At 37.2% G+C, this 13600-nt stretch overlaps 1 protein-coding gene across 1 annotated transcript in view; it reads left to right on the top strand.

The window, feature by feature from the left end:
- ipo11.S (importin 11 S homeolog) overlaps positions 1-13600 on the top strand; it is a gene marked incomplete at its 5' end in the record, with an annotated part of 127265 nt that overhangs the window by 21275 nt on the left and 92390 nt on the right. Inside the window, 3 exon segments of the mRNA NM_001091254.1 lie at positions 5358-5430; positions 7518-7721; positions 11348-11480. Coding sequence (NP_001084723.1) covers positions 5358-5430; positions 7518-7721; positions 11348-11480 — 410 coding nt within the window.

Genomic DNA, 13600 nt, shown 5'->3' with positions numbered 1-13600 from the left:
AGCACTCCGTTCCAAGTCCTTTACCCGGGTGCTCGGTAAGATCAGTATATAAAAATAAAAAAAGACCAGCAACACCAGGATTTTTGTAAGTAGAAAAGTGTTATTGCATATGTAACCTATATATCTATCTCATACCTCCCAACTGTCCTGTTTTGACAGTTCAACCCGCAGGCCTGGGTTTGTTTCTGAAATGTCCCGACTTTCTCTTTGAGCTCCTGCACTGAACAGCCATAAAAATATACAAAGTTTCTAACGAACAATTGGATTTTGGCAGAGAGCCCACAATAGATACTTAGATACTTTTGTAACAGTTTTAGATAAACAGATCACTTGGAAGAACTAAGACTCATCTTAAAGGGCAATTCACCTTCATTAGCAAAACTGAAATAACACATAAAAACTACAGAAAAGTGTTCAAACTTTAATAACATGCCAAATTTTGTAAAATGAACATGGTAATTAGTGTCTACAAAAATGGGTGTGGTCAAAAAATATATAGAGATAAATAGGGAATAAAGTACCCCTTTTTGTAAAATATAAGGATATTATAACTTACCGAGGAGTTTCATATATACAGGTCATGGAACTCTAAGGTAACTTCTAATATCCTCATATTTTGCAACTGGGGGTACTTTATTTATTATAATACACAAGTTTCAGTGAGTCATGTGACAGAAATGACATCAGAACTCACCGTTTATAAGGATATAATTTACAAGATATTCATGGAGAGAGAATATAGACCCAATTTTAATTTAATTTGTAAAACATTTCCTTTTTCTCTCTAATAAAAAGGTAGTACCTTATGCTTGATCCAAACTAAGAGATAATGAATCCTTATTGGGGGCAAAACAATTATTTTAGGCAGTGTCCGAGTGGAGTTAAAAGGACGTAGCCCGGGATTTAAAAAAAAAAAAAAAAATGACCTGATCTGTTTCCTCTGGTTTTATAGAAGTTGGCAGGACATTCCACTTCTGTTAATATCCTACCCTCCTACCTGCTTCTGTTGCTTTTTGCTTTATTGAAAAGTGAGGTGCAGATAGGAGAAGGGCAACCTGGAAAACCCTAGCTCCCAAGCATTGTGGTTGACAGGATTCATATCTGTTTACATTTAAAATGAGACTAGTCATAGGCATTATAATTAATTATATTTAAAGTTTTTGTTGTTGTTTTTGCACAAAACCTGTTTTTTGTGCTCAGCATATTTCACATTTATGGATCTTACTTAAAGGGGTGGTTCACTTTTAAGTTAGCTTTTAGTACGTTATAGAATGGCTAATTCTAAGCAACCTTTCAAGTGGTCTTCATTTTTTCTTTATCGTTTTTGAATTATTCACCTTTTTCTTCTGACTCTTTCCATCTTTCAAATGGGGGGTCACTGACCCCATCTAAAAGAAATGCTCTCTAAGGCTACAAAGCTATTGTTATTGCTACTTTTTTTTACTCCTCTTTCTATTCAGCCCCTCTCCTATTCATATTCCATTCTCCTATTTTATGCAATGCTTGGTTACTAGGGTAATTAGGACCATAGCAACCAGATGTCTGAAACTGCAAACTGGAGAGCTTCTGAATAAGAAACTAAATAACTCAAAATATTAAAAAATGAAACCAATTGCAAGTTGTCTCAGAATTTCACCATCTTTATCATACTAAAAGTTCATTTAAAGGTGAACAACCCTTTTAATTGCAGTCTGTTCTACTGTTCTGTGCAGTCAGCGTTTGCATTTTGGAGAGACACAATAGTTTTCCAACTGTTGAACTGTTATTATCCAAAGTCTGTTGATCAGTGTAAGCCTGCCATGAAAGACTCCCAGTAATCCTTGTTCATACAGGGCATTAATTATGAGCTGCTTCTCCTGCTGACTCACAAATGAATCAAACAAATGACTTTTCTAAATCACTCACATAGTAATTTCTGTGTTAAGGATGTCTCAAGCTGAGTTTTAAAGAGACATCTTTTGTAAAGGTTCTAAACATATTGCAATAGAGTTTTTGTTTTCGATCGTCATAATGGTTCTGTTACTTGTTGCTGATCAAATGTTTTTACTGTCTTTTCTGATTTTCACACCCTTTACCCAAATTGTAGACCTTGTCTCTTGATTTTAATTGGATTCTGCGTAAGGTGCAACTATGAAATAAGTGCATGACAAATAAGTGCATCTATGCAGTGTACTATGTAAAGTATGTTTCCTAGGTAGACCAGATCTAGAAGACAAACTGTGCATAGAAACTGCTCTGAATTGCATGTTAATAGTACATGTCAAATGACTTGTTTTAATTCAATTCAGAAAATAGCTTCCCTTGAGTACCATGACACATGTTTAGCACAAGAGGGACTGTTTACCTTTAATTCCAGGAAAAGTATAAGCCCCACCCCCCATTTTCACAGGAGCACATTCAGTTGGCTTAGGTAGACAAGGGGAAAAACACTGTTTGACCTTTCAAAAATGAAAAAATAAATATATTTAAGTTTTTTTCAGACATACCTGATTCCACATATTAAAAGGAAGCGATGTTACTTGTAATAACCATTTATCAGACCCATTCAGGGCCGCAATTAGAAATCACGGGCTCTGTACAACAACATTTTCGCCCCCCCCCCCCCCAGTTAAAAGACCACACAGCGCTAAAAAAGGTAACCTCCCCTACATACACACACACACACACACACACAAGTTATAAAAAGATATTGGTGACCAGGGCCCCCCTATACGTTAAAAAGAAAAAACATTGGCGCCAAGGCCCCCTTAAGCTGGCCATAGATGTTGAGGTTTTTTAAAAGATCAGATCATCATCGTGAGACCACGATCTTCTCAGAACGATCGTATGAATTGACCATCAACTAAAAAGACCAATTTGCCAGGAAAACAAAGGGGAGCTGCCTGCTTGTCCCTGCAAACATAGATAGATTGCACTGGGACCGACAAAGATTTTTTGACCTGGCCGATCAATTTCCTGACAGATTTCGGGCGAAAAATCGTAAGACGTACGATCGTTCGAATCCCACTAAACGCACGATAATTTTGAAGGATTGGTCGGGCTTCCCTAAAAACGGTCGTTCGGCAAGAAGAATCGTCGCGTCTATGGGGAGCTTTACAAGTTAAAAAAAAATGGGGCCCCAAAGAATATTGTTTAAAAAAACATTGGTGGCAAGGGCCTATAAAGTATTAAAGGAACAGTTCAGTGTGGAAATAAAAACTAGATAAATAGGCTGTGCAAAATAAAACATTAAAAAATTCAGAGTGAATCACGAAAAATGTGTGGTTTTGCTGGTTTTACAAAAAGTTCGAAAATATACCACAAAAGCCTATTTTTATACCAAACTTTGCCAAGTAAAAGTCGAGGTGCTGTAGAAGTCAATTGGAGGATAGCTGATCCTATTGGACCATTTTAAAACCAAACAGAATATTTTCAGATTTTTTTTTTGTTTTTGGTATGAATTGTCAGAAAAACTTGAACGTTTAGTATTTGGATTTTTTTTCCTTCAGTATTTTCATTCATACGTTTTTTAATTGGAACTTTTAATAAATTCAATGACAGTCATGGTTTCAGAGTTTGTAAATTTAGTCGAGGTTTATGAAACCACTAAAATCCGATAAAATTAAGTGGATCACCGTACCAGAGGCCACCCCTTCAGACTAGAAGAAAAGAACTTTCATTTGAAGCAACGTAGGGGGTTCTTCACAGTCAGGACAGTGAGGTTGTGGAATGCACTGCCGGGTGATGTTGTGATGCTGATTCAGTTAATGACTATAAGAGGGACTTGGATGATTTTTTGGACAGACATAATATCCAAGGCTATTGTGATACTAAACTCTATAGTTGGTGTATGAGTATATACAATTTGGTCTTTTTTCAACCCTATGTAACTATGTCTACTTAGCTGCACAAAATATTAAAGGAGCCACATATACTCTGTATATAACATGCAAACAGTGCTGACCACCTGTTTATCAATGATTCAGGGTTCACCTCCTTCCCCCAAAAATTATTTTACAATAATTGGGCTAAGCTCCCCATCTGCATCTTATATAGAGTTTGTGTGGCTCCTTTAATATTTTGTGCAGCTAAGTTTATATAATTCTGTGTTCAGTATATAACATGTGCCTGTTGTCTGGGGTGTATTGTTATTTGTATGGCTGTAGACTGTGTATACTTGTTGGATCCAATCATATTTAGAACAGGAACTGAAGTACAGTGCCATGAAGAGATAAACTGTAAAGCACGTTGAGATATATGGTGGATCAACTCAGAACTATCTAATCGTTTGCCTCGGGCCTTGGATAAAAATCACAATGGGCCTACAAATATGCCAGTTTGGTCCTCATCCAAATGGCGTCTTAAACCGGTCTCATCAATATCTCTCTGCTTTCTAGACTTTCTTTGGGTCCTGTACACAAGCTGATAAGCACAATGGTCTTCTTTTATCAGTCTGTTTATGGCTATATATGATATAGCTTTAATTAAAGGGGACCTGCCACACACAAAAATTATTCAAAATCCTATTTTATTACATTAGTTAAGCAAAATGAACTTTAATTACACTGTATACATTATTTGAATCTTGTTTCCTTCAGTCTGGGAACTCATAATTATAGCAAGCAGGCAGCAGCCATTTTGTGGACACTGTTATTAAGGCAAGTCTTGTATCATTTCAGAATCTTGTTTGTGCACCAGAATAGGGGACCCGATGTCCATCCCCATGTCCTGACTACACAATTAAATGGTAAAGAGAACGGGGGAATGTGGGGAGAGCAGTGACATCTAGGAAGTGCTGAATGGAAAGTGAAAGTAATTGTCTGCCCCGCCTCTATGCCTAAGGCATAGAGGAGGGGCAGGCAATATTTGATAGCTGAGATCTTTAAATGAGCTTACAACAGCTATGCATCCTTAATACAAAATAGAAATTGGATTTCATGTTTAATTTGACAAGGACTAGTGATGGGCAAATTTATTCGCCAGGCGCGAATTCGCGGCGAATTTGCGCGATTCGCCGCCAGCGAATAAATTCGCGAAACGCCCACTAAAATTCGCGGCAAATTTTTTTTTCGAAAAACGGGCGCCGGCGTCAAAAACGGGCGCCGGCGTCGAAAATACGGGCGCCGGACGATTTCGCAAATTTTTCGCCGTTTCGCAAATTTTTCTGCGAAGCGAAACGGCGCAAATTCGCCCATCACTAACAAGGACTATTATGCAGATTTTTGTGTCTGGATGGCAGGTCTGTGTTTACTGTGTTATATATATTATACATTTCCATCTGCTTAATTATGGGCATGTGTTTATATGTAATGTGCATGTAATGTAAGATGTCTATCTTTATTTTATGTATTTTTTCTTCCTTTTTTTTTTCTTTACAGTGCATTATCAGAAGAGGAGAAGGCAACATTACGTGCAGGACTCATCACCAACTTCAATGAGCCAGTAAATCAGGTTAGTGTTCAGGTGAATTCTGATGAGACACTTACTTCCATTAACTCTGTTCCTGTGGGAAACTAATTGTGCTGTTTTCCATCTGGATTAATACTTGAGATGAAATGGATCGGGAGAAGAGCTTTGAATGTTCATTTCCAGTGACCGTATTTCCAAACCTTCAGTATGATGAATGTATTTTTAAACATTAAACAATGCACTGTTTTTAGTTAAATCCTAGTACCGGTATAGGACCCCTTATCTGGAAACCAGTTATCCAGACAACATTAAATTATGGAAAGGCCATCTCCCAAAGAGTCCATTTTAAAAGCAAACCGTTCTCATGATTAAAAATGATTTCCTTTTTTTCTGTAATGACTAAACAGTAGTCTGTACTTGAAGGGTATCTATGGTAGAGTCCTACACGGAACCAATGTCTAAGACCCGAACCTGCAACCCTGCATATTTACCCACTTTGATCCGCTACCCATAACCCGCGATCACCATCAAACAGGAAGTGATGTTGCTGCAAACCAGAAGTGACTTCATCAAAAGTGGATGGGGATAGAGTAAAACATCCTCCCCAGAGTCAAATATAGACAGTATAAAACAAGATAAGAAATTTAGATGAAACCCGCAGACCCGCATCTATACTCGACCCTGAAAATCCTATCCTCATTCGGCAGGGTACCAGCTTTTTTTGCGGGTAACCCCTGGGTACCCGACCTGCTTCAGGACTATAAGCTATGGGTCCCAAGCATTCCTGGAGAATAGCTCCTACAATGAGTTCCCAGGTTTGTGTCAATGCTAATTAAAGAGCCATTACAAATAAGATACTATAGAGCCTAAAGATGAATAGTTTTTTTTTTTTAATTGATACAATGATTACAGTATCTCGATTTAAAGGAACAGTAACACCAAACAATTTAAATGTTTTAAAGTAATGTAAATATCATGTAGTGTTGCCCTTCAGAAACACTACTGTAGTTTATATAAACAAGCTGCTGTGTAGCAATGGAGGAATTTGAAAAAAAAAGACTATACGGCACAGGTTAAATAGACGATAACAGATAACATCATTATGTGGAATTCTCTCCCCGAATCAGTCATTCAGGCTGATACTTTAGATAGCTTAAATAAGGCATTGGATGGCTTTTTAGCAAGTGAGGGAGGGAATACAGGGTTATGGGAGATAGCTCATAGTACAGTTGATCCAGGGACTGGTCCAATTGCCATTTTGGAGTCAGGAAGGAATTTCCCCCCCTCTGAGGCAAATTGGAGAGGCTTCAAATGTTTTTTTTTTTTGCCTTCCTCTGGATCAACTGGCAGTTAAGCAGGTTAAAATAGTTGAAAGGTTGAACTGGATGGACGTGTGTCTTTTTTTAACCTAACTTACTATGTTACTATGTTCTACAGAGCCTATCTGAGCATTTTCTTCTTGAAATGGCTGCCCCCATGGCTACACAGCAGCTTATTTATATAAACAGTAGTAGTGTTTCTGAAGCAACAACAGCAGTTTTACCAGTGCAGGACAATGCTGCATTATATTTTTCTTACTTTAAAACACTTTTTTGATGTTACTGTTCTTTTAAGTAAATCTTGTGACAGCACCTTTTTCAACTTATGCTCAATGAATACAGGTTCCTGCCTGTATGGCAGCTTAAAGCATGAGGTCATGAGTGGCATTGTTTTTTTTAATGTTTTTATTCTGCAGTTTTCGCTGTTATCTTGTTCTAGTACAATCTAGATTAGGGGTCCCCAACCTTTTCTACCCGTGAGCAACATTCAGATGTAAAAGTAGTTTGGGAGCAACACAAGCATGACAAATGTTCCTGGAGGTACCAAATAAGTGATCTAATTGACCATTTAGTAGCCTCCATGAAGACTGCCAGTCTACAGGAGGCTTCTGTTTGGCAGTACACCTAGTTTTGCCTCCAAGCCTGAAATTCAAAAATTAGCATCTGCTTTGAGGCGATGGGAAGCAACATCCAAGGGGTCAGAGAGCAACATGTTCCTCACGAGCTACTGGTTGGGGACTACTGATCTAAGGAATCACAGTATATGTTTGTGTTAACATTAATGCAGGCCAACTGTAATTTTATGTACAGATTGCTACTCAGATTGCAGTTTTGATTGCAAAGGTTGCAAGACTGGATTGCCCCAAGCAGTGGCCAGAACTCATTCCAACTCTAATCGAATCAGTAAAGATACAAGATGATCTTCGGCAACATCGAGCACTACTTACATTTTATCATGTTACCAAAACCTTATCTTCCAAAAGACTAGCTGCGGACAGAAAACTTTTTCATGATGTAAGTATGCACCAGGCTTCCTCAAAATGTGAAAGCGGTAGAATCAAAAAATGTATTTTTAGGTTTCAATTAAATTAAAATACCTGTTGCACATTGGCCTGCATGAACAATTTTCACTGTTTATTCACAATATCTTTTAATTATGTTCCCTCAATTCTATATATTTACTATGAAACTTTAATCTTAAGTTTTCTCTCATTTTCACAGTTTTTTTGTGGTCCCACCAATATATAATGCATATTCCTGATTTTACATTTTCACGGATTTTACACCAATTTTTTACACCAATAAAAAACTTAATATGCAGGTTCTACTGTATTAGTACTGATCTTTTGAAACATTGCTTAATAAGTAACAACTAGAGTTAAGCAAATGCTGCTTTCAATAGCAATTTTTTTTACTAATAATTGTAAAAGCACTGAACATTTTTAAAAAATGTATATTGGAAAGTTGTTTAGAATTATGTTTTCTTTTATTGGGCACATTTTTATTTTGGGGTTGACTTAACTTTTAAAGGGCCCTACTTCGCTAAATTTCCCTGCAGAATTGTGCTTAGTACAGGACAGTTTTTTTTTCTGCCATAGTTTTATATCTACAGTAAAGTCGAAGAATATAAAGTGGCCAATCCTAAGCACATTTTAATTAGTCTTTATTGTTTTTTTTATAGTTTTTGAATTATTTGCCTTCTTCTTCTGACTCTTCCCAACTTTCAAATGGGGGTCACTGACTCCTTCTAAAAACAAATTCTCTGAATGGCTACACATTTGTTGTTATTGCTACTTTTTATTACTCATCTTTCTAGTCAAGCCTCTCCTATTAATATTCCAATCTCCTATTCAAATCAGTGCATGGTTTCTTTGGTAATGTGGACCCTAGCAACCAGATTGCTGAAATTGCAAACTCAAGAGCTGCTGAATAAATAGCTAAATAACTCAAAAAACATAAAAAATTAAAACCAATTTCAAATTGTCTCAGAATATCACTCTCTACGTCAACAGGAAGATAAGATTTTTGTTATCAAAGTATAACAGCCCCTTTAAGAAACGAATAGTTGTTTGGGAAGTAAGCTTAAAGGGCATGTAAAGACAGAAAAATAAAATCCCATTTTTACTTTCTTTAATGAAAAAGGAACCCATCTACAATATACTTAAATTAAAAAATGGGTATCGTTTTTACAAGAAACCTGACTGTATGCAGTGAAATTCTCCATTTACTGCTGTGGATAGGAATTGTCAGACGGTCCCTAACTGCTCTGCAGGGAAACAATCATACTTATGAACAGCAGGGGAAGCCCCTGCCTTACTTCCGAGCCATGCAGAACTCAAGGAGCTTTGTTTGTTTCCCTGTAGAGCAGTCGGCGACTGTGTAGAGATTTGAATTGGATTTTATTTTTGCCTTTACATCCCCTTTACTGTTTCCAACTCCAGCTGCAGGGACAAAGATCATGGTGCCAGATTTAAACAGATAAACTGGAATTCTATTTGGAGGATTATTTTGCTGCAGCCACTGGTTCTGCAGAGTTGGAGAAAGTTTATATTAAACAATACAAAACTATAAAATCCACATTAGATTACATGACAACACAGGACCCAGTGCAGTCTGCCTATTCAGATTATTAATCAGTCTTGCTGTATCGGCTTCTGGCAGATATTATTTGACTTGTGCTGTTTTGATAATTTATGACGATCCCTAAGCAGCCCAGACGACACTGAGCATGTGCATGGTCTTGGTCTTTCAAAGATGTTTAACAAAGTTACAATATGGTAACCCCCTGTGGCCAACTTTGAAAGCATAAATCATTTGTTTGATTTGGCTTTTGGTGCAGTAAGTTCATATTTATGTTTAGTATTCAAAATACAGCATTTCTAGCCTTATTCTATTTTAGGCTTTACTTCCCCTTTAAGCGTGTGGAACTGAAGCAATCCCTTGGTATCCCATGGAGTGCAGCAAAATCTAAAAATGATAAAGTCAGAGTATGATGTTAATATCAGTAGATTATACATGGGTTCTTCACATTTTGGATCCCAATCATTTAACACAAATGCTTTATTATTATGCGTCAAATGAAATGCAACATTAAGCTTCATGCATATGGAATGGTTATGCAAGTTGCTGGTAATCATTTTTTATTGTCTTGTATCTAATAGACATCTGCCTCTGGTCTTTGATCCCTTGGTATTTTAAATCGCACTTAGATTTAGAGCCCCAGCTGGAAGATAGAGAGTATATAATTTCTGAGGTCAACTCCTTTTGAACTCCTTTGTCTGCATCTTTGTCAATCATTTAATGATTCTGATTAGAATTTCCTTTACATAGACTAAATGAAAATAATATGAAGTTTATAACCTAAAACTCATTCAGCTCACATGACAAATTCATGACTGCACAGTGCCATGAATTTCTATTTTGTTTTTTTATACTTTAAATGGGGTGGTTCACCTTTGAGGTAACATTTAGAGGCCCATTTATCAAAGGTAAATTCGACCAATCGAAACTTATTAAAAAAAAGATCACATTTTTAAAACTCAGATGAATTAAATCAACCCGAAAACTCGAATCGAATTTGATTAAAAATTTTTAAAAACTCGACTCAAGTTGTTTCTCAAAAATACTTGAATGTCAGGAAGGCTGCAAACAACTCCAAATTTATACCTGGACCTCTCCCATTGACTTACACAGCAATTTGGCAGGTTTTAGGTGGCAAATAGTCGAATTCGAGTTCTTAAAGGGCCAGAGTATGATAAATCTTGAAAATATAATTAGAATTTTTTCAAAAACTCGAATTGAATTTTAATTACTCCCTAGTCGAATTTGACAGTTTTGACCAATAAAAAATTAGAAAATTTGAATTTCGAATTTTCAATTGACAAATTTTTCAGTTGATAAATCCAACTCTTAGTATGTTGTAGAATGTCCAATTCCTAGCAACTTTGCAATTGGTCTTCATTACTTATATGTTATACTTTTTGTTATTTGCCTTTTTCTTCTGACCCTTTCCAGCTTTGAAAAGCTGAAAAATCCACAAATAATAAAAAGCAACAACCAATTGACATATATTATCACTCTCTACGTCATACTAAGGGTTAGATTTATTAAGGGTTGAATTGAAAATTCGATTTAGAATTTTCTAATTTTTTTTATGGTCAAAACTGTCAAATTCGACTAGGGAATTATCCAAACTCGACTCGAATTTTTTTAAAAATTTGAATTCGATTTTCAAGATTTATCATACTCTGGCCCTTTGAGGATTCGAATTTGACTATTGGCCACCTGCCGAATTACTGTATAAGTCAATAGGAAAGTTCCAGGGATATGTTTGGTGATGATTGCAGCCTTCCTGACATTCAAGTTTTTTTCAGAGAAAAAACCTCGAATCGAATTCGAAACGAATTTGATTCAAGTTTTGGGGTCTTTTAAATTTGTCCGAGTTTTAATAATTCGATTTTATCAATAAATTTTGTCAAGTCAAATTTCAAATTAGAATTTAAGGGAGTTTAAAAAACTCACATGAATTTGAAATTCAAACCTTAATAAATGTGCCTCCAAAAATTAATTTAAAGGTGAACAACCCGTTTAAGGAGATGAATGTCACATACTTGTGTTTTTCTCTTTCATTTATGTACCAGTTGGCCTCAGAAATCTACAGTTTTACCTGCTCCCTGTGGAATCATCACACCGACACTTTCCTGCATCAGATCTGCTCCGGTGGGGAGCCTGCAGCTATCAATTCCCTTGAAAAAACATTACTATCACTAAAAGGTGGGCATGCCTCCTTAGCTTTTTCTTTTGATCGCCTAGTTGTGGGAGTGAGAGGAGTTAGTTAGCGGCTAATTAAACATCCCGTTTGCTAATTATAAGAGATTAGTGGAAGTGTGGGAGAAGTGATAATAGTCAGTATAAACACAATATGAGCAGTAATATTCATGCTAGAATCACCATTGTCCCAGTGATTTATCATTCTGAAGGAGGGGGACAAAATGCTACAAAAAACATAAATGTTGATGAAGATTACTCATGTAGATCATATATGTGGGTCTCCCTGTGTTTGTGCACAGGATTTTCCCAAACCCTAACCCACCCTCCCTTAGCCCGCGCCTGCCCGCATCCGTCAAAAAAGGGGCAGGACGAGCAGGCGCGTTTCAGGCATCAACGCTGCCTTAGCCGGCGTTCGCAATGCCGCCCCCAGGCTTACCTGGCTTTTTGCCGCCCCTGGTTACCTGGCTACTCACCTTGCCAAGAAATTTCGGTTAACCACACACCAACACCACCCTTCCTGTACGTGTCACCTGGTGCACAATGATAGAGGCTTCGGCCACCTCAAAATTCCATAGAAAAGACTTTCACTGGCACACAGGATTTTTAGCTGCAGGGCAAGCCCTTGCAATTTTTTAATGCAGTGCAGGTGCAACGTTTCGGGGTCAAGCATGATGCTTGACAAAGGGGCGTGACCCCGAAACGTTGCACCTGCACTGCATTAAAAAATTGCAAATTGCAAAAAGCTTGCCCTGCAGCTAAAAATCCTGTGTGCCAGTGAAAGTCTTTTCTAAGCTACTCACCTTGCCTCATGGCAGAAAGACTCCTGCTGCCACCAGCGAAGAAGTGTACAAGGTCGGCCCGAACTCACCCGACCCGCGGTTCCCACGGGTGTCGGCCCGGCCCGTACATCACTAGTGCACAGGCCTACCACTCACCTGTTCACCTGGGTTTTTCTTTTATGTTGTTCAAACTGTAGACATTGTTTTATTCTCTGTATATTCTTTATCTTCATTTTTTTACACTTATGTGCGTCTCTCTCTTCCTTATATTAATGTCACACAGTGGCAATACATCTCCTGCTTATATACAGTCATACAGTGGCTATAAAGCATTGATTTGATCTCCTATCATAATGAAATGCAGACTTAAAATCTGCCCCATGTTTTCAGAGACATGCAGATTGCATTCCTCTCTCTTCACCCCTAATCTAATTGGTGAAATCTGCTGGTGTAGAAATGACTGCAACTGACATCAGCCTTATTCTTATTCCAAATTCTTCCCTTTCCTTCAGTCTTTGTGTTTTAGCTTCTTTTTCACCATACAGATTCTCCTTCCCCCTGCTTCTTTCTTGCTTCTTTTCCCTTATTTGTGTATTATTCCCAATCCTCACTATTTACCTTTGCCTTCTTGTTTATCTTTGCTATTTCTTCTACCTTTCCATGCTACATTGTAACCCTTGCCTTAATTTACTCCCATTTGCTTAGATATTCTCTTCTCTCATCACTTTTCCACCAGTCTTCCCTCCATCTTTTTTTTCCATTCCCTTCTTCCCTGTACTTTCTGATGCGCTTCCCTTGTTACACGAAATAATGTTGTTTTTAATGGAAACGTAGGTATAGGGTTCACTTTAACCTCCTGTTGCCTGTGAGAGTAGATCTCGCCTTCACCAAGGGAAGTGCACTGCAAGTAACTTATAATAAAGATGACACAGACTCAAACTCTTCATTTTATTCTCCTACTATAGTACTTGCATTATCACTAGAAAATCACTGTACATGTGTTCTCTGTGCAATCTAACGAAGGAATAGATATAAATGTGATGAGCAACATGGGCCTAAATAAAGACAAATCCAGACACAAGAACTTTGGGGAATTGCTATGCTCCAAGTGCAACACAGGTTGTTATTTGAGTAATTTAACCATATTTTAGAAAGAAGATGAGGTTTCATGTATAATATTTTAAGGGTAGATCACACTAGCTCAGAAAAAAAAAATACTTTTCGCACAGTTTCACAGTTTTCCCTTAGAAAGAACCTGTATGTATATAGGAAGATTACAATTGTTTGAAAAAAAATAAAACTTAAAGTTGAAATCACCAAACTAGCCATTTCTTTATGACAAAG

Source organism: Xenopus laevis, chromosome 1S (genome assembly GCF_017654675.1).
Source record: "Xenopus laevis strain J_2021 chromosome 1S, Xenopus_laevis_v10.1, whole genome shotgun sequence".
In the NCBI taxonomy this organism is placed as follows: Eukaryota; Metazoa; Chordata; class Amphibia; order Anura; family Pipidae; genus Xenopus; species Xenopus laevis.
The sequence above is the reverse complement of the archived record's forward strand: the minus strand, read 5'-3'. Positions and strand labels throughout refer to the sequence as shown.